Source organism: Nematolebias whitei, chromosome 2 (assembly GCF_014905685.2).
Source record: "Nematolebias whitei isolate Nwh7 chromosome 2, NemWhi1, whole genome shotgun sequence".
NCBI lineage: Eukaryota > Metazoa > Chordata > Actinopteri > Cyprinodontiformes > Rivulidae > Nematolebias > Nematolebias whitei.
The window spans coordinates 44,969,358-44,991,152 of NC_056499.1; the positions used below are offsets into that span (position 1 = coordinate 44,969,358).

The following is a 21,795-nucleotide window of genomic DNA, read 5'->3' on the forward strand; positions in this document are numbered from 1 at the left end:
GGGGGGGGGGGGGGGGGGGGGGCAGAAAGGTGGAAATTTGAAATCTGAAAACTGAAACCAATCTAAGGAAATGTGCTTGACTTTTAATGTTTGAGTGATGACCGAAAGAACAAGATCAGCGATGTAAGCGGTTGAAATCAGGGTAGCTGGCCTCTCCATTATTGGGTGAGAGGTTGTTATCCAGGAGAGACTCGGAGTAGAACAGCTGCTCCTCCACATCAAGAGGAGCAGCTGAGGTGGTTCAGGCATCTGGTAAGGATGCTTCCTGGGCACCTCCCTAGGGAGGTTAAAAGTATTTTTTTTTTAAATAAAATGCTGGCTTCAGAGGAAACCTACCAATGTTTCCCCTACAAAGTTCAAGTTGTGTTTATTTGTCATATCCAAGGTTAACACAAGGTCACCAGTATAAAGAAATGCTTAGGATGTGAAGAACCAATTTGATTCGCTAAAAAAAAATCAAAGAACAAACAAACAAGAAAGCATGCGATAAGGGCACAAAAATAAAGTACCAAAAAGTGAAAAAGTAATTATAATATTTACAAGGTCCAAAAGAGAGATAGTGAACAACAACATGGTAGAATATAATGGTGCAAACAGGATGAATTTAAATGAACAAGTATTTCAAGGTAGTAATATAAGCTAAAATGCACACAACTAACATACTATACAGGTTGTGTGACAGGTTATTGCACACTGCACAGGTGGTGAGTGACATTGAGATTGAATTATGATGGTATCATACATGATACAGCCACATAGTGCAGCAGCAATAAACAATAAACATATTAGCTGTCACAAGCTAATATTAGTCATATTAGTTGTAACAGATGTGGCTTGGTCCAATGTTATTGTCAGTTGTTCAGTGTTATTTATCGAGAGTTTATTAATCTGACAGCTTGTGGATAATAACTGTCCTTTAGTCTTTTTGTGCGTGATGACAGACTCCTGTATCGTCTGTCTGAGGGTAATAGATGGAAGAATCCTTGTGCTGGGTGGGTGTGATCCTTAATGATGCTGCATACTTTACGCAGACATCGGCTGTGGTAGATGTCCTGGATGGTGTGGAGACTGTTGCCAGTGATGTCCTCTGTTGCATCACCCTCTGTAGTTCTTTCCATCTCTGACTGGTGCAGTGCATGTACCACCCTGTGATGCAGCCTGTCAGCAGGCTCTCAGTGGTGCACCAATAAAAGTTGGTGAGGATGCTGGTAAACCATTATACAAGCTAACCCTATCCCATCCCATCAACAAAACCGAGCACCCCACCTACCGAACAAAACTGAAAGCACCCCCCACCACCACCACCACCACCCCCCATTGGCAAATACACAGCGCTAAGCTAGCGGCACGCAATACAGGCGAGCTAGCTAAAAAGCTAAAGGCAGCGCTCATTCTGCTTCTACCTTCATGCTGAACCCCCAAACGTCAGTACAAACAGCGCACAGCTCAGTTGTGTCTTTGTCCCCCCCACCCCCGTCGACAAAAATCACGGATGAGTGCACTGCCACCTACTATAGTCTGCCTTGTCAACATTTTAAACTCATTCTGTTCAACATGGGGGCTGAGATGGTGTAGAGGCAGGGCAGCCGGCTTGGGACCCAAAAGTCCCAGGTTCGATCCCCAGTCACTGCACATCACATGGCGTCTCTGGGCAGCACGTCTCATCCCCAAAATGCCCCCCGGGCGCTTTCAATAGCTGCCCACTGCACCACCTGGTGGTGGATGGGTTAAATGCAGAGACTAATTTCGCCATTGTATGGAAACATACAGTGCTGACATTGTGATGACATTATTATTATTATTAATAAGAAAAGCTAAAGAACGAGACAAATGCTTGAAAAAAAAAAAAAAAAGACTACAACTTGTAGCTATTTTTTTTCTCTTGCCATTTCTGTGTACCTTATCGTGTACCATAAACTGCTGCTGTAATCTCAAAAACTTTAATTTTTGGTTTAAAAATGTAAGAAAAATGCAAGGTATTTTGGAACCAAAAAAAACCATAAAAATGAGGGTCCAGGGTGATAGCAGTACAGTTTGACACTTAAAGATTAGCACAGGACAAATTCACCTAAAGAAACTGGTCCAGATGACATGATTTAATCTTATTTGTTGTGATCTACCTGGATGATTGAGCTTAAAACATTTTTTCTGAACTACTTTGGCCTTGGTTGTCCTCAGGCTGTTTCTGTGAGTAGCAAGTGGGCCCTCTGGTCTAAAACATTTGATTGTTGTACATGACGATTGATTGTTGCAAATGTTAAAAGTCTACTTCTGAGATTCCAACAGGAAGTTTGCTTGAAACACAGCAGTGAAGGCTACCTATGGGACAAATCTGGTTGGCAGGCCGTAGACTGAGGAAGTCCTCTGGATGGGGGACAAAATATTTTTCACAAAGAAACTGGTCCAGATGACATGATTTGATCCTTTTTGTTGTTAGGAAATGTTTGTGCAATTAAAAGGTAAAATTGACCAATAAGGACGGAACATGCAATCATGTTCAATAATAAATTTGTTGAAAATATTCCTCTGTCTGTTAGGGACATTATTATAGATTATAAAAGGAAAGGCTCTTCTTGATGGCCAAGTGGCCTCAGAGCCGTAGGCTGCAGACCTCTACTCTAGGCGCTAACAAATTATGAAAGGTGTTGTAATACCGCATAAGACACAACGATATGATGACATAATGATATGATGATGACATGGTTTGATGAAAACTGTTATAACTCCATCATTTTTAATGTCTGATTACCTTAGTCTAAAACTGTCATAAAAGACGATGGGTGAAATGCCTTCCTTCAAGGAATACAAGGCCTTTCTTTGGCTTACGTCATTATTTTTAGTTTTCTACACCGCCTTATAATCTAGCTGGTTTTTTTGCTCCTTTTTTTCATTTTGACTGTCCTTTTGGTTGCCATTTTATTTTAATTTGTAAAAACAAAATCTGTATCCAATGTTGTCATCATTCTTTGTTAAATCAGGTCTCTCTTGTAAATGAGGCCCCGAGGCTCAATGGGATTAACCTGTCTAAATAAAGGTTGAATGAAATATGTTTTAGATATTTGTACACATGTGAATTGTATCTTGCAATGTAAAGTGCAAAAACTTTATATGTACAATTACATTTTAAAAATTTCTGGCATGATAAACCTTGAGCTTACAGTAAGTCATCATTTTGCTTTTGTCATGAAAAATAAGCTCCAATATCATCATCCCTTTAACTGACTCTGAACAGTCTGCATGCTTTTTACTTTAACTGATCCTCTGACATCGACTGATCATTTGATGAACATTTAGAAATCTTTTCACAAAGTCTATTGCTTTTCTTCTCCTGGAGGCCTTCTCAACACCAAATTTAAGAATGTTTGTTCAATAAGAAACAAACAAATTATGTTCACGGGCCTTTCCAGTTTCACTGTTTTGCTTAGTTTTTTTTTGCAACCGTTTTCAACTTGAAGTTCCAATTAATCGATTCATGCACAATTCTTCTAGTTCGTTTTAAACAGTCAACACAAACAATCTGTGACTGTATAACCATCTAAATGCAACCCAGTCTTCAGCTGTGTGTCTATTTAAGGTAACTTGCAGTAATCTTCCAGCTGTCTTTGTGACTTTGCAGAGCGTTGCCCTGCTGATACAACCAAGCACAACTCCTCCCTTCCTTCTCTATTTGAGATGATACTACTGTGTCTTTTTCTCTGTTGCAGCTGAAAAAGACACTTCCTTCTCTACCGACTAAGACTACCTGACAGGGATAATGTACGTTCTCATCAACGCCAGCAGCCTTTGTCCTCTACGGCCTCATGCCAGCACCAAACCAGCAATCGCCCATGTAATGAAAGGCCACTGCTTCCTGCAGCTAAAAGCAGTGGAAAACAAGAGGCATGGGGGGGGGGGATGGGGGGGGGGGGTTTGTGGTGATGGGGCGGGGGTGTTATGAGTTTAATAGTGGATTGCAGGTCGGTTATCAGGACTCTGCAGTCGACACTTTATTCGTTAATAGAAAGCTGCACAGTGTTTTAAATCAGACGCCTTCACCTTTTTAACGTCTTGTCAGGAGAATGCACACATCTATTCCTGTTTAATAGCTTTCGCTGTACATTAAACCAGCTAAGACACACATGTAAACAAATTAAATCGTACACACCCCATTGCATTGATTATAGAGCTGGCTCACCTTGTCCCTGAACACCTCAGGGTTGCTGTACATGAAGTCCCGGTAACTCTCGGTCCGCACTTTATCCTGCACAAAGAATAACACACACCTCAGATTTATTTATTTTTAACAGAGAACAGAAAATCAGTGAAACTGTGGGGGATTTTCTGGAAATTTTATATCTAATTAAAAGATAGCTAGCGAAATTGTATTCCCTGTGAAAATTCAGTGTGAATGCTTGTTGCTGAAGAACTTGCTGAAAAACAGCTGAAATTAGCTAAAAACATGCTGAAATGTAGATGAAATAAAAGAACACGCCCAAGTTAAAAAAGCAGAAAGAACACATATTAGCTGAATTCAATTTAAATAACGGTAAGCATAAATCAGCATAAAAATGAGGAAATTTGTTTAATAAAGCTGAAATTAGACAAATATAGCTGAAAGGGAAGAAAGAAGCTTAAACTGCCAGAAGGGAAAGGAAGGAGTTGTAAAGAGCTAAAAAAAATGATTAAAAAAAACATGGAATTAGCTAGAAAAGCTAAATTTAGCGTAAAACAGCTAAATAGTTGCTGAAATAATAAAAAAAGCTGAAATTAGCAAAAAGAAAAAGTAGCAGAAATTACCAAAAAAAACCTTGAATTTATCTGAAAACAGCTGAAATTACCGGTAGCTAAAAATGCTAAAAAGCTCGTTGAAAAGGTTGAACAAGCTTAAATTTGCATAAGAAAGCAGAAAGAACACGGGTTTGGCTGAAAGAAAGACACGAGCACAAAAAAAGCAGAAATTATCAACAACAACAAAAAAACGCTGAAATTAGAAAAAAAAAACAGAAAGAAGCTTAAATTACCAGAAGGAGGAAGCAGGAGCACATTTTAGCTGAAATTAGATTGGAAAAAGTTGAAATAAGAGGAAAAAAAAGTGGAATTGTCTGAAAAGGCTAAAATTAGTATAAAACAGCTAAATAGTAGCTGAAACAGCAGAAAAAGCTGAAACTTGCAGAAATCATCTGAACGGAGCATAACAAGCTGAAATTATCAGAAAGAAGTTAGAAAAAGCACAAAAATGTTGTGGTTAGCAGAAAGATCCTGAAAGGAGCACAAAACAGCTGAAAAAAAAAAAACCTGCTGAAAGTAGCTGAAAAAAGGTTAAATTTGCACAAGGAAGCTGAAAGAAGCTGAACCAGAACAAAATGTGACAGGAGCAGTAAAAGGTTGTCAACACATCTAAACATTAGAAGGATGTAAAATGAGCTCAATTCATTTTCTATGAGGAAAAAAAAATGGCAGAAAAGGCTAAATATTTAAAAAAAGCTAAAGTTGCACCAATACCAAAACTCATATCACCCTTTTCCTGAACGAGCTGAACGTTTTGATTTATGATTTGTTGAACTGGCACAAAAATTGTGGAATGAGAAAGATGCTGAAAAACGTATGGAAGACAAATGGATCACAACAGAGTGAACGCTTCATGAACGTTCACAAAGTTACAACTGGAAGGAAATCTGATCTCTTTCAAACGTTTGTCAAATCAGACCTCATAAATAAACGTGTTGTGCTCTCAGACAACAGTTACTGTACGTGTATCTACAACTATTTAACTTTTGGAGTGACCTGTTAAAATGGCTGCCGCATCCAACCGACCATAGGAAGAAGTAGCTCCAACCCAGCCAGTGTTTCACATTTTGGGGTAAAATGTGGTGTGTTGGTAGCTGAGCGTCATCCCTAACACAAACTCTGAGCGCTAACCCATCCAACCAGATATGTCAAAAATGTAGCATTTCTTGCTAGTCCACTGTGTATGCCTGTTAGCAAAATGGCTCCTGAACCGCTGAACGATTTTAATGAAACTCTCAGAAAGCAATCACTGGGTGGACACGTACAACTTATTCAACCCAGTTCAAGATGGCTACAGCCAACTGGTCTTGGGGAACACAGAAATGGGCATTACTCAGCCAAATGTAGAGACACTGAGACACTGTTGGTGTGGTAGTAGCTGAGAGTCATCCTCAATCCGTTCTCTGAGCACTATCACATCTCACAAGGTGTCACAAAACATCGATCCGTGTCTCATCTATTAGACGATTTCACGTCCAGTCCCTGGCATTAAGCATTTAATTCATGGCGTTAGCAAGAATGCAAATAATGAAATTCATTTGTTTTTTAACACTAATGTAAAATTACTAATTTGGCTCACAATTTATTTGGCCAAAAATGACAATTGAACATCTACAAAGTATTTATTGTACAAACACCCCACCAAGAACATATGACTTCAAGAGAACCTTGATGAAATGTGAACAGTTCTGTCACGGCAGTGAGTAAACTTTAAAAAAAAAAAAGAAGCCATCTCTCTCACATATCGACTGCGTCACTGGTGATGCGGTTGACTTCAACCAAAGAAAGACTTGACCACGGTTTAGCGCAAAGCCTCCGTCACCTGCTCTCGGCTCTGCGTGAGGCTCACGTGAAGTTTTCAGACTGACGCACACGAAACGCAAAACTTCCCAGCGCTTCGCACCAATCAGGATTATGTCTGAGCACTGCAGTAAGTGGAAAAGTGCCGCGGAGAGAAAGAGAGAGCTAACCCCATCTCTGTCTCACACACACACACCTCCTGCTCAGTGTGTGACACTTTTAAAGTCCCTGCGCTTTAAGGTGTAGAAATTAATTCCCACGTTCTGTGGAAAGTGCAAAGTTTCACGTGAGAGCTACGGACTTATTGCTGATTCGTCACTTTGGAGACGATGACGTGCGCTCGTTATGAACGTGTGAATAAAGATGATCCTTAACACGCCGCCCTGAGACCTCACACTGATGAGCTCACCCTCACTTTGAATAATTGTTTCGAATGGTCAGTGTGAGTGCGTGTGTGTTTGTGCGACTCAGACCTTCAGCATCTCCTCGTGGATGCCGTGATGGCCGTAGGAGCTGAAGTAGGCCTCGTCTTCGTCCTCCCGGAGCTCGGCCACTGGGCCCAGGTTCCCAGACTTACTGGTGTCTGCGTTCAGCACCAAACCCTGAGCCAGGAGCCTGAGAGAAAGGCAGGCGGATCTGCAATTAACGCCCCATGTCAGGACACGGGACGAAAGCAGTGACCAGAAAGGGGAAAGCAGACACAGCTCTCGTGCAGGACAGAGCAGTAAATGGAGGAGATGAAAGGCATTCATCTTTCCAACCCCTCCCATCTGCGCTCTTTCTGTAATTTTCCCCTTTTCTCTCCTTACCTCCCATCCTCACTTTAGTTTCTCTGCTGCAGTGGAATCCCCCCCCCCCCCCCCCCCAATACTCCCCCTTCCCTTCAAACTTCCACCACAAGGTAGTCGAGTTCCTGCTTCTGTGATGCAGGGATCACTGTGGCCCCCTGCTGGTCAACATGAAGTACTGTCAAAGCAACGCCACTAACTACAAAGCAAGTTCTGGAAAGATTCAGGAAAAAAAAAATCACATCCTAAATAAAATACGAACAGACCCAAATAAAACAGTACAGACTTGAGTTTGTGTAGATCCTCCATGGCTCGGGCCAGTGCCTCCTCTGAAGATCGAGCTCTCTCCTCAGCAGTCTGCGCCCGCCGCAGCAGAGCGTCACGAGACTCCGGCGTGGACGACGAGCGGGTGGATGAACACGGGTCATCCCTGCTGCAGAGCTCCTCCGGGTCTGACAGAAAACACAAAGGGTGGAGAGCAACATGGACACTGATTTATTTACATCCTAAATGGCTGCAGAACAGATTGTTTTAAACCTGTGAACTGGAAAGAAGCTGGCATTTGTGATATTAATTTAGTAGATTTTTGTTGTGCATTCAGAATTTTTTAAGAACTTATAGAACAAAAACTTTATTGTAATATCCACAACTTGTTCAAAGCTTCTATAAAACACAGAAAATAATGAGGTTAGTAATCAGTGCTGTGATGCATTTATGTTTTTATTAATTGACAAGAATCTCACATAAGGAGCACAAATATAAATGTAAACAAAGATCAGTGCTATGGTAGCATGAACATCAGTCAATGCATGTTCACAAGCCGATATAAACATTTCTAATTTTCAGCCCTAAAACGCTGGGAACCAGGCAAAATTGTACAATTTATCCAGCAGAGAACATGCAGACTATTTTCAAGTCACGGTCGTTCACTTAAGTTTCACTTTCAGCACAGCCGAAGCAGCGAGCAGTACAGTGTGGAGTATTTTACTGAACAGAGCATGGGGTTTATTTTAACTGATCTGTAAAATAAATCAATAATAAATTATCTTCAATCCTCCAACCCGCTTGTCATTAGCTACATACCTCTCAAGTTAGCAAGCTAACGTTTAGATAACCTAGCATAGACTATTGCTTTGTACAACTTTATCCAGAACAATAAAACGTAAGAGATAAAATATCTCTGTGTTAGTAACGTTATCTTTGTCATACTCAATGAAATTTGTTGTTTGACTGAAATTTTTACTCTGCAAAGAAAAATAAACTCTGCTGTGGTCAGTACTAATTAGATCTCCACCAAACGTGACTGACTGTTTAAACAATGAACAGAGAAGGTGGTTCTTTGTTGAATTTATATTTTTGTAACACATTTGATAACTTTATGGTGAATAGTGGAGGATAGAAAATATGAATGCACGTTAGAAAGGCTGTTTCAAGACTTCAAGTGTTAAAACAGGTTTTAAAGTAGCTGCTTAATCAGATTCTTGGGGGCGGACAAAGCTCAAACATTTCCATGCAACGTATCAGTTATTGGCATTAGCCCTCCCAATACTGGTATCGGCAACAGCCAAAATTTCCACATCGGTTGAGCTCTAATATCTAAAGTGCAAACACCAAAATATGGAAATCAAGAGAGTAAACAAATTAGTGTCTTTGTTGTGGAAATTGTAGGAAAAAAGGAGTTGCAGAAAGAAGTTTGTTTGTTTTTCAAACTAATAGTTAGAGGTTCATGTAGACTTTATGATCAGAGTACAAGTGGACAGCTCTGAAAGGGTCATCTTACACAAACATTATTGGACTAATAGAAATATAACCAATAAGAGCACTTCTTGTTGAATTACCACTTTAAAGTGACATTTCTGGTTCAGTTTTTCTCGACTTCTCTCTGTTTTTTTTTATTTTTATAAATGTCTCAGCTCTGAATGATCACAGTAAACAATAAAGTGTGGCTCCTGGAACATAAACGATAGACTAAGCGCGTCTTGTTCACTGTTGATGACACAATAACACAAAGAGGGAGCTGGAGTTTGTGAAGAATACACTGGCACTTTGTCTTACTGGATGTTTTGTTTATTTCGATCAGTTCCCTGTCCGTGCAGTTATATGATACTGGGCCTGAACAGAAACAGATGAGTTCATCCAAGCAGATTAGGGGATACAGGCGTGGCAGACCGAATCTGTTGTGTGTAACTTTGAGTATCTTTAAGTGTTTCTGTTAGAAGATAAAAGTAGAAAGAACTGTCACTGACAGATTTTCACCTTTAACAAAAACTTTTTTCTTAATTTACTGACAAATTTCTAGATACAAACAACAGCAACATTCTGAATTCACAATTATTACTTTTATTGTAAATAAACTATGTAGTGCTCTCAAGAAAATGTTATTACCGTAATTTCCGGACTATAAGCCACTACCTTTTTCACAAGCTTTGAAAACTGCGGATTATTCAATGCTGCCGTTAATTTATGGATTTTTATTTTATTTATTTTTTTGACAGGCTAACGAACTTCATGCAGGGCACAGGAGGAAAATGAAGATAGTCATCAATGACTTCCTGTTAGGCTACTGTTTCTTTTTTTTAACCAGCTGTGTCACAGGCACTGTTCAGAAAAAACATTTACTATATGTATTTGTGTATATTATCAGTACATATTTAATTTAAAGTTTAAAAAATCTTTCTGTGTAAATATCTCATGTTACAACATGGACACCCATGGCTTATAGACAAGCATGCCCTACTGTATATATGTACTTTTTTTATTTATATATATATATATATATATATATATATATATATATATATATATATATATATAGGTGCGGCTTATATTCAAGTGCGCTCCATAGTCTGGAAATTACAGTATTTTAAGTATGTGACTTGTTTTGTCTTGACAGCCATTCTGACTTTGAGTTATTTTGATGTAAAAACAAGTCAACATCATGTAAAGGCTTGTTATGAGAGATCTAGATTAAAGTAAAATAATCTACTGAGATATGTGATTATATTATATATAAGATTTTCTATATTAAACTACTGAGTTACAGACGTGACCGTCATATTCACTTATTTTAAACAAGTTTTCTGCTCAGTTTGAGCATGTTTTTACAAACATACTAAAATATTATCAGTAATGAGTTTAGTCATAAAACAGTGCAGTAAAATCTACAAACCTAAAACTTGCTCACATTGCAGAGATATAAAAGCTAAACTCTGAACCTGTTTGCAGCAGTGGGTCATCCTGCAGCACCGGTCGCAGGAACTTTTCACCCTCCCAGGGTAAAGGGCCATCAGGCAGCCCCATCAGGCAGGACGGGCTGCATCTCTAAACATACAACACATTTATTCATCCTACTGCAGGAGCTGAGGGGGTACTTTATTACTGTTGGCATCTATAGGTATAAAAAAACATAAATATGTTTACCAGCACAAAGCAGAGTATTTAATGTTAATAATTTAATGACAGAACTTACTGTTGATCTGATGAAGTTGATCATTTTTATATAACCATAGTCATCTAAACCTGAAGAGAGACAGAAAGATGAAGAAACCCAGAAGGAAACAAACTGTCTGGTTGTTCCCAGCTGTGAGAGACTTACGGTGTTTTCTCACTACGTTTACGAGGTCCAGCTGGTGCTCAGCTGTGCAGTGCTGCAGGACGGCAGGTACACAGTTCAACAACCTAAACAACAACAACAACAACAACAAATGGTTGGAAAACACATTTACAGTAGTCCCTCGTTTATCACGGGTGTTTGGCACCATACCCCGCTGAAACAAGTAAAAAAAACACAAAGTAGGGATACAGTAGTCTAAGTTCAAGTTCAGTAAATTTTATTGTTATTACCATCTCAAGTGCTACATGAGATGGAACAAAATTATGTACACAAGTAGTAGTACCGTATTTTTCGCCCTATGTCGCGTTTCTTTGCATAATTTGCATGTCCTGCAACTCATAGGCCGAAGCGACATATTTATGGATTTTCCCTCATTTATAAACCAACTTTTGGCTGAGATATGACTCTTTTCATTCATTCTGACTGAAAATACGGAACACTACCATTTTCAGCCTCTAGATGGCACTTGAGCAGTATGGCATACCGTTGTGTCATGTAATAGATAAAAGTCACTATTAATGATATAATCGGCTTGTCATAGACTGCCAGCTTCGTTCTGCTCGCTGCTTGGAGCAACTGTCAAATCAGCTGCATTTCGCTGCGCCGCCCCGGCTAAATGCAGCTGATTTGACCATTGAAGTGCATTTTTTAAGTCAAAGTTTCACTGAGACACACCTTTGCTATAATGTCGAGCTAACAAATAATTGTTTTAGGTGCTTCTCTTGTTAAATTTCTTGTTAAAGTCCTCCCGTGCACGCTCCCGCGGCCGCCATCAGTCGATTTTTGGCACAACACCGGCCCACATTTCCAGGTTGTCAGCGGTGACGTGTAATAGATGCGACTTATACAGTGAAGCAACGTATTTATGGATTTTTCCACTTTATTAGACAAATATGGACCGATGTGGCTGATAGGGCGGTGCAATGTTTACAGCGGAAAATACGGTAGTAGTAGTAAGTACTGGTAGTAGTTTATTTTAGGATGTATATACAGGTACAGTATTTATTAATGCATTTTAAACCCTTTCCACACTCTTGCAATGTCCCTAACAATTCTCTAAACGCTCTAAAAGAGCACAGCCTGTCATGATCTCAGCTCTCTGCCTCTGGCTGCTCTCTACCATCTGCCAGCGATCTCGGCCACGCCCACTTCTCCACTGCAGAGCGGAGATCTGACAGGCTGCAGTAAGACACTTCTCCTGCAAACTGTGGGATGCACACAGGTGCAGCAGGTGCTAAAATAATTTATTTTAAATAAAAATTCCATGACGATCATGCTGCTCATCCAACAATCAGCCAATCGTGTGTCATGTCCAATCTTATTTGGAAAAACGGCGATAGAGCGAGTCTGTGAAAAATGAACCGCGATATAGCTGCTACTGTAATTACTAAACGGATTTTCTGATTTGTTGTGCAGAAATGATTAAAAACAGTTAAGTGAGCTGTAATTCACATATTCACAAGAACATCCACAGCTGAACACTGAAGTGTGCAGCAGTTAGACGCAGCTAACGAAAAGATGCGAGTTTGACGGGAGGATGTTTGGATTAATGCTTTGCAGCTTTTGAACTAGGAATGAAGCGATGGAAATATCCGACCTGGTTGGAGTAAAGTGAGAGTTCAGCAGCTGAACGTCAGCCTGGATGCACAAATAAAGCATCAGAAGAGGTTTGAAGATGAATCTACAGAGTAAGTGTTTTACAGCCTTTTCAATCACCAACACACAATGATGCAATCCTGAACATTTTCAGGATGAGCAACCAAAGCACAAGACTTTATTACTGTGTGCTGACAGCAAGCCTTTTACAACAACAAATACACTCAACTATGTTACAAAATAGATATTTAAACTTCATAATGGGTGGAATTAGTTTGTCTTCACAAACTAATTTTGTTTTGCTGAAAAGATGACTGTTGATTTCCATGTTTGTGTGAGACCGAGCTGTAGCTTCTAGAAGTTTCCTTCAAATTAAATTTTGCTGCAGCAGATTATTTCATAATGTTCTGCACGCCCATGTTGCGTTGCGTATTATTTACTTAAAGGTTGTGGGTGCAGGCCGTGCAGCTGGTGCTTTGGTGCTGCGTCAACAACTTACAGCTGAACATGTCCAAGAATGGAGACAGTGGTCTTCAAGAGACACCCCCCATCACTGCTCCACCTCACCATATCCAGCTGCCCTTTGTCGTCCTTCAAGTTTCTAGGAATGGCTCTCTCTCAAGACTTTACATGGGAGTGCAATATTTCCATTCTCAAGAAGCTCCAGCAGAGGATGTTCCTGTGTCAACTGAGGAAGAATGGACTGCAGCAGGAGCTGCTCATCCGGTCCAACAGATATTCAAACAGTCCTGAGCTCCTCCGTCACAGTGAGGTTCAGAGCTGACACCGAGCAGGACAGGAGCAGACTGTAACAAACTGTGAGGACAACACAAACACTGTGCTCATCTGCCCTCCATCAGGACCAGGAAACAGACAAAATCACCTCCTATGGGCGGCTGTGGCTGACTGGTTACAGCAGTCATCCTCCAGTGGGAGAGTTGGGGGTTTGATTCCACCAGCAGTCACATGCTGAAGTGTCCCTGGGCAAGGCACTAAACCCCTCACTGCCTCTGATGTGTGTCCCATCAGTGTATGAATGTGATCTACAGCTCTGATTAGTCTCTACAGATGCAGATTATCTTTGCAGCGATAGAGAGCTCTATGAATGTGTGCATAAGGACACAGATTGTAAAGAGCTTTGAGTATCTTGATCAGATAGAAAGGTGATATATAAGTACAGTCCATTTACCATTCACCTGATCCCTCACACCCTGGCAGGATGTACAGACGTCTGCAGACCACAACTAGATGCCACATGAAACTTTAAGTTTCTATGTATTACTTCATGCTGCATGTTGTCTGCATGTAATGGCCTCAGCACAGCACACTGCGTGTTTACTGTCTGACATCAGTAACACGTGTGTAAATGATGAGGGGGTGAATGCTGACCAGTTTAAATCCCAGCAGGGCTCTCACCTGTCACAGAACAGACAGGTAACTGGTTGACTGTCCTCCTCCGTCCACTGCCACTGCTCTTCATCATCCATATCTTCTTCATCAGACAGCTCAGGCATCCGTTCAGCAGTTCCATCACCGTCTGGAAAACAAATGACCCGGTAAGCACTTACTATACTAACTTCTGCCTGTAGACAGCTCTGTAGACATCACTGGGACGCTAGCAGCGGTGCTGCTAACGCGTCGTTTACTGCAACTAAACGAAGTTTATTGACAAACACGCAACTCTGAGAACGTTTAGGTCTTATACATGTCAAGGCTGCAGTTTAAAGGCTTTGTTTAGCTGTTTCGATACTCACGTGCGTCTGTGTATTCTGCCATGTTGTCGCCTCGGCTGCAGAAGACTTCCTGTTGGGTTTGGTGACGTCACGACGCGGAGGGGTGCGCTTCTAAATCACGACCACTAGATGTCGCTAAAAGCCTTTCGTGATGTCCGTCTATGTCGGGTCTGCGACCTTTACCATCGAAACTCAATAGCTGTGTCCCCATAGATATGTGTGTCCCAGTCCAGCTTGGACACAGCTTGTCCAGCTATGTGTCAAAGATCAACTGGTGGCCCACGGGACTTTTTGAGTTGGTTGGATGGGAAATGGGAGGAGACATTATAAAGCTGAAAATATATGATGAGGTTTAACACTTATTGATATTTTTTACATTTTAGGACAAAGTTAAAGACCATATCTTTGTAAATAAGGAAAATATAAAGTCTTTACTAATTTTGATTAAAAAAAACCTTAAAACTATGAACTATGCCTGTGTATGCAAGTCCTCTTTGTGTTTGTGGAAAAATCAAGTATCCTAATTGAAGATAATAAATCATAATGTTAAAGAAAACAAAAATTAAACCTGTATGTTGAATTCATAAATGTGATTTAATTAACTGTTAAATATAAACAAATACTTTGACTTTAATTAGGTTTATTCATGAAAACTTTGGTCAAAGCTGCAAAGATCCCCTGAAGAGACACCAAAGAGCCGCATGTGGCCCGAGAGTCCATCACAGGGACACCTAGGGACAATTTAGAGTTACCAATCAGTCTAACATGCATGTTTTTGGTAAGTAGAAGGAAACTGGAGTACCTGGAGAAAACCCACACATGCACAGAGAGAACATGCAAACACCACCCAGAAAGATCCCCAGGCAGAATTTGAACCTAAGAGGAGGCAGCTCTACCAGCTGCACCACCGTGCTGCCCTCTCCAGAGACATTTTGTTTGTATAAATAAAAACTAATCATTATTGTTTGCACCTTTTGTGGTGTTCTGTAAATACAAGTGTAAATGACTGTAAAACCGAGAAAACAAAGCACCTGACTGAAACTTGGCTTCAGTTCGTTTTAAACTTGCATGTGGGTCTGCACAAACATGACTTTCAGTGTATCCACTGGTCAGCCACAAGAGGGCGCTGCTACCTCAGTGAGGACAGGAAACACCATTTCTGTTGAGATCATTAGAAAAAATAAAAGATAAACTGAAAATAGAGACAAAAACTATTAGAGCAGATATATTCATTATTGTCTTGTAGTGAGATCGTAGTCTGTTTCTTTCACCATTTTTTTATTTCTCCATGAACCCACTTTACAGTTCAAACATGTAAGCCTCCGTTTACCTTCAGAAGCATGTAAACAAAAAGGTTTCATGACATCGGCATCATAAAAGAATACCAATATATCATATTTATAGCACAGGAGCTGTGTTTAAAGTACAATCAACAGATAATCTCAGAGACAATTTACACACACACACACACACACACACACACACACACACAATTAATTTGTAACAAGTTTGTTATAGGCATGTCTAAAAATAGCATTTGTCTTAAGGCATTGGTTTATTGTGTCAAAGTACAAATAATTAAAACTAAAAAGGCTACAAAGCTTCCCTGATGAAAAATTTTCAACGTTCCTTAAACATGTTTAATTTTAATGAACATTTTAAATAAAGATCCTTTGGATTTAGCCATAAATACATGAATGTCCAATATCAAGCACTGTAAAAACATTCTGAAGTGATGACGACTGTAATATGTTGTCCTCTTTACATATCTGCAATAATCACGTGGAATTATGTTAACTATTTGGTTCAGACTATTTTAAGTTTAGTCTGGACATTGTACAACGTTAGTGTTTATTCTCACATCTGGCATTTGCCAAATAATGATATAAAGAATAAACATCTTAGATGCAGATGATATTATTTGTGTCATTGGTGCCCTTTCAACACTATTTTATGAATCAGTGTTTTTTCCTATGCTCCTTTATTTCCCCTTACTTAATCCCACACTGGTAATATCTTTGTTCTCCAGGACCTCGGTCTTCTGCTCAGGCTGACGCAGAGTGTTGGACACAATCGCTTTCGCCACCACTTGGATTGGGATGGCCATGGAAGTTGAACAGACGGCAGAGACGGCACCGAAGAACTTCCGAATAACCCACTCGCCAGGTCGACTCTCCCGTCGGTCCACCAACAAAACCCTGTTTGAGAACAAGACACAGATACGAGATAATGTTGGGCTCAGCCAGGTTCTTTAATCATAATAATAAAAATGTTGCACAGCTAGTTTAACTTCGTTTGACTCCCATGTCAATAAGTGTCATGCCTTGAGGAGAGCAGAATAATCAATGTGTCATACTGTTAATGTTCAGCAAGTGCACTTGATCCAGAAATAATTAAATGTTAAAATCAACGACGACTGCACGATTTTATTTAGGTTAAAATAGTTTTGAAGAAGTGACAAAGACTTTTGTTTTCAGAATAAATGTACATAAATCTTCCCGAGAGCTTATTTCCAGGTACATCTGAGCAAACATTTTGCAGTGGTCAACTTGATGGGATAGAATTTTGATTACAATTTTGTTATTGTTCTTTAGTCTGTATCAATTTAAATGTCAAAAATTAAGAAAATGTGACACTCACCCTGGTCTGTAAATGGCCAATCTGTCAAATCCAAGTGCCTCGATTTCTGCTTCCACTTGGCCCTAGGGGAAAAAAAAAATCCATTCAAGGGGACAAAAACACAGAAGCTCAGTTGGAAAAGTATTTCAGTTTAGCATGCAGGGCAGAACGTGTTGTGGAGGCTGTAACGTGAACTTTATCACAGCAAATGTGCCATTACACCAAACACCATTACAAAATACAACGCTGTCTTGCATCTGCTGTCATTTTCTTTAGCGCAGTCTCTTCTGTCTCACGCTGTCATGGTAGCGCCCTTCAGTGACAAGAAATAATAGCAAGAGAACATAAATGCATTAACTGTGTAAAGCTAAGAAGTGTGAACACACATCATGTTACCCAAACAAATATTTTCCTTTGAAGCAAACATAGTATTGTGATCCATAACAATGTATCCACCGTGGAAAACACACTCAACAAAAATAAAAATGCAACACTTTAGTTTTTGCTCTCATTTTTCATGAGCTGAACTCAAAGAAAACACAGGTGAGTCTTAGGCTGACCACAATAAAAGGCCACTCTAAAATGTGCAGTTTTATCACACAGCACAATGCTGAAGAAGTTTTCTGTACAACTGGCACGCTGACTGCAGGAATGTCCACCGGAGCTGTTGCCCGTAAATTCAATGTTCATTTCTCGACCATAAGTCGTCTCCAAAGGTGTGAGTTTGTCAGAACATCCAACCAGCCTCACAACCGCAGACCACGTGTAACCAGAACCTCCACATCCAAGATCGTCTGAGAGCAGCCACCCAACAGCTGCTGCCACAATCTGTTCGCATAACTCACAAATTTCTGCACAAACTGTCAGAAACCGTCTCGGGGAAGTTCATCTGCATGCTCGTCTTCCTCGTCAGGGTCTCCACCTGACTGCGCTTCGTCGTCGTAACAGATTTTAGTCGGTAAATGTTCACATTCGATGGTGTACGTCACGTTAAAGAGGTGTTCTCTTCATGGATGAATCCAGGTTTTCACTGTACGGACAGATGACAGACAGCATGGTGTTGTGTGGGGGAGCTGTTTGTTGACGTCATCGTTGTGAATCCAGTGGCCCATGGTGGTGGGGGGGTTATGGTACGGGCAGGTGCATGTTATGGACAACAAACAGGTGCATTTTATGATGTCATTTTGAATGTACAGATGTCGTGATGAGATCCTGAGGCCCAGTGTTGTCCCATCCGTCCACAAACATCACCTCATGTTGCAGCATGATAATGCACGCTTCTTCAAAACTTGTGACATCTGTGGCATTGTCTGCCGTGATAAAACTGCTAATTTTAGAGTGGCCTTTTATTGTGGTCAGCCTAAGGCACAGCAGTGCAATAATCATGTTGTCTAATCAGCACCTTGATATGCCACACCAGTGAGGTGCGTTTATTTGAGAGAAAAAGGCCAATGTGAAAAAGTCTTAGATCTTTGAGTTCAGCTCATGAAAAATGGAAGAAAAAATAAAAGTGTTGCGTTTATATTTTTGTTCAGTGTTACATTTTGTCAAGCATTTTTTTTTTTCAGAAAATAGCTGTAAAGTAAAATAAAGTGTCGGCAATTTACCTTTAAACTATTCAGTCGGCAAAAGTGCTAACAAATGCACATGAGGTGTTTTTTTTTTTTAAAAAAACTAAAATGTACGATGGAAGTTAGCTCAATATTACAAGACTTTTGCTCACATTCTTTCCCTTTTTTGTAACCTTTTAAAAAACAAAACAAATTATTTCATCACATACATTTTAGGATAGGTTGGTGCACGTCTTTATCGTTGAATAACAATTTATTTTGGTGTCTGGCGGGTTCCTCTGCTCTATCAGTTCTTGGTGTTTCACGTGAGCAAAGTGAAAGTTGTGCTGCATTGCATCTTTTCCCATCATTAACAATGAACTAGTCTGCTGCTCTATACTGACAAATGATCCATGTCCCGAGCCTCTCCTTTTCTCAGATGAAAATAATCCCCCCCCACCCCCGACACACGCACCTCACCCACATGCTCCCCCAGGCGCCCTTGCATGGGGGAGCTCTGTGATCGGTGGACGCGTCAAGCAGGACTGATGTAAAAACAATTGCCAAACCTTCATGCAAGTTCTCTCACTGTGGTGACCCCTAAAAGAAGGAGCAGCCAAAATAAAAATAAAAAATGGTTGCACTGTCCATTGTCCGTGGTGTTGCTCGGAGGAACTGGAAAGGGGATTAACCAGTTGTGGCATGAGGTAAAGCCTGATGAAGCATTTGAGTCGCTGCAGGCTTCAGGGTCATTGGGTACTGGTTTGCCTGAGGATGATGAACTCTTGTTCTTTATGCCATGCTCACTCATTAATTAAATGTAAAAAACCTGACATTAACCGGGGTCCATTATTGATTGGTGTTAAATGTGATGGTGCAGTTAAAGCTCTGAGCTCGGCTCACCACATCGCAGATCACTGTAGCCAGTTTTGCTGTGGCAGTTGAAGCGAGACGGGACGACGGTTAACCTCACTACCTGTACAACATTACACCAGAGCTCTGTACAGATCACACTCTTGACTCTTCTGTCCTGTGACGTCATAGTCGCGCAGTAGTGACAAGACATAATGAAAGCAAGAGAACAAAACAAATGCAGTCACTGTGTAAACCTAAGCACACAACAGAAAGGGAGTCAACTACCTTGACTTTGAGGTAGAGGAAGTTGCTGTTTTTGTCTGCTCCTCTTGAGGACTCCAGGTGGAAGTGAGCGCAGCCTCCAGCCTTGGCCAGTTCAGCAGATTTCAGCACGTAGTCATGATCCACTCGGACGAATCCATCCTGATGATTAGAGGACCCAAACATTACTGCTGTGACACTTTGTTACTAGTAACCTGCTGTCACATCATGTCGTTTGTTTCCATTTTTTCAAAAGAAACTCAGAATAAATCATACTTTTGCACCAACGTGATGATCTACAGTTAAATACTACCAATAATGTGGTATATCTTGTGGTGTACGGTGTTTTCAAAAGTTTAAGAAACTACTTTATTTTTTTTGCTAAACTTGACACACAACCAGAGAGATGTTAATCGTTTTCCCCAGTTAATTGCTGTTTGAGATCCTCTCTCTATATCTATATCTATAATGTGTGATAAACTGATGTTTTGTTTTTTGTAGAAGCAGCTCGAGATATTTGAGCAGTCTACACGACACCCTGCTAATAAAAATAGTAAAACATTCAAACTAAACTTGACTTTTGAATATGGGCACATTTGTGTCTTACTCCATAATATAATATATATTTTATGGTACTACTTCATTCTTGAATGATTCAAAGTTTAGTGTTAAGAGGTCTAACAAAAAACAAATAAATACAATAAATTAATTAATAATAATAATCAGGTACCAATGACTTCATTTGAAAAGATGTCAAATAAAGCAACCATTGTTTGAAAAATACTTTGGAAAAAGACTACACTTAGTTCTCAAGACCACTTCACAAAGTATAGAACTATTTTAAAGCAAAATATAAATAAGGAGTGTAACGTAGAGGCACGACTAATCATCATCAATAAACCCACCCCTAACACATCCCTCAATTATCTTTACTGCTTCTTCCTTTTTGGGTCACAAGGACATCCAGCAGTTACTGTGTGCGAGGCGGGGGACATCCTGGACAGGTCTCCAGTCCATCACAGGGACACATAAGAGACAAAATGAGACAAACAACCATTCACTCTCTCACTCACACCTAGGGACAATTTAGAGTTACCAATCAGTCTAACATGCATGTTTTTGGTCTGCAGGAGGAAACCGAAGCAACCGGAAGAAACCACGCATGCACGGAGAGAACATGCACACTCCGCCCAGAAAGGCCCCGGTCAGGATTTGATCCGGCGACCTTCTCGCTGAGAGACAAAAGCTCTACCGACTGAGTCACTGCGCCGCCACCCGTAAGACAACAGGAAATATATATATTAACGTGATTAAATTCTCACTCAATTTACTTACAGCTCCTGCTTTGGCTCTGGTTGTTCCCAGACAGCAGTAGCCCACATCATGACCCTTGAAGGCGGCAGCGTGGTCATCAAGCTTTTCAAAGTCAACCACCTCCTGTACCTGTAGACCAAAACAAAAAGTCTCCAGTAAAATGCAATGAGTTACTTCCTGCGAAGGGTGCACCGAGACACTAACCAGGTTTTTATACGCTTCGTCTTCAAAGCTCAGCCGCCTCCGTCCGATGAGGGTAATCTTGGAGAAGATGTTTCGCTCCAGCAGCTCCTGAAGCAGCACCCTGCCCGTTTCCCCTGAAGCACCCAGAACGAAGCAGGTCTTGTTCTGCTGCCTGAACGTTTCCTCCAGGTTCTTCAAGTCCTCTGCCATGCTGCGAAACAGATAAAGGAGGTAGACATGTTGGCACCGCGCGTGTGTGTAGGTAAAGCCAGAATTAAGCTCTGTGTATTCCAATACGTCTTAAAATAATAAGCCATCAAACTTTGTTTACCATATGAATAATGGACATGAAATGTTAAAGATCTAGGTGAGTTTTTTGAAGAAAATACAAACAATGCAGATATTCTACATAATGTGCTGATGTGACTAAAAATGCCTGCATCAGTTTAGCTTCATCATTGCATTTAGCCCAAAGCGTTGACAAATCCACAAAATGTGAGGAATGTATTGACTTGTGTGTTCATTTAACACAGCTCGTTGTTGCTTACCTCGTGTATTTCACTGAAGGACTGTCGTCGAAATAATTAAAGACCGCAGCAATGATTAGAATGATGACAGCTAAAAGCCAGGTCGCTTCTCCCAGGCTGGTGCCGAGGACTTTCATAACACACCTGTGGGAGAACAGCCATACAGCTGCTGGCACTTCCTGGTTGCTT

At 40.5% G+C, this 21,795-nt stretch overlaps 2 protein-coding genes across 2 annotated transcripts in view; both read right to left on the bottom strand.

The window, feature by feature from the left end:
- prmt3 (protein arginine methyltransferase 3) overlaps positions 1 to 14,394 on the bottom strand; it is a 150,625-nt gene extending 136,231 nt beyond the window's left edge. Inside the window, exons 1-8 of the mRNA XM_037697700.1 lie at positions 14,319 to 14,394; positions 13,981 to 14,101; positions 10,951 to 11,033; positions 10,825 to 10,874; positions 10,571 to 10,676; positions 7,642 to 7,807; positions 7,041 to 7,182; positions 4,175 to 4,240 (exon numbers count right to left, since the gene is read on the bottom strand). Coding sequence (XP_037553628.1) covers positions 4,175 to 4,240; positions 7,041 to 7,182; positions 7,642 to 7,807; positions 10,571 to 10,676; positions 10,825 to 10,874; positions 10,951 to 11,033; positions 13,981 to 14,101; positions 14,319 to 14,340 — 756 coding nt within the window. The 5' untranslated portion in view covers positions 14,341 to 14,394. The remainder of the gene's footprint in view (positions 1 to 4,174; positions 4,241 to 7,040; positions 7,183 to 7,641; positions 7,808 to 10,570; positions 10,677 to 10,824; positions 10,875 to 10,950; positions 11,034 to 13,980; positions 14,102 to 14,318) is intronic.
- Positions 14,395 to 15,567: 1,173 nt separating this feature from the next.
- Positions 15,568 to 21,774, bottom strand: htatip2 (HIV-1 Tat interactive protein 2). Its single transcript, XM_037697701.1, has 6 exons — positions 21,628 to 21,774; positions 21,101 to 21,290; positions 20,918 to 21,025; positions 19,607 to 19,744; positions 16,938 to 16,999; positions 15,568 to 16,495 (listed from the first exon to the last, which is right to left on the bottom strand). The coding sequence occupies exons 1-6, from the start codon at positions 21,741 to 21,743 to the stop codon at positions 16,279 to 16,281; spliced, it is 831 nt and encodes a 276-aa protein (XP_037553629.1). The 5' UTR covers positions 21,744 to 21,774; the 3' UTR covers positions 15,568 to 16,278.
- Positions 21,775 to 21,795: the final 21 nt, after the last annotated feature.

Coding starts and splice junctions, on each gene's coding strand:
- htatip2 (XM_037697701.1), bottom strand. CDS start 21,743: ATGAAAGTCCTCGGCACCAGCCTGGGAGAAGCGACCTGGCTTTTAGCT. Junction 19,745..20,917: donor CCAGAGCCAAAGCAGGAGCT/GTAAGTAAATTG, acceptor TCTAATCATCAG/GATGGATTCGTCCGAGTGGA. Junction 17,000..19,606: donor TCCTCTACCTCAAAGTCAAG/GTAGTTGACTCC, acceptor TTTTTCCCCTAG/GGCCAAGTGGAAGCAGAAAT.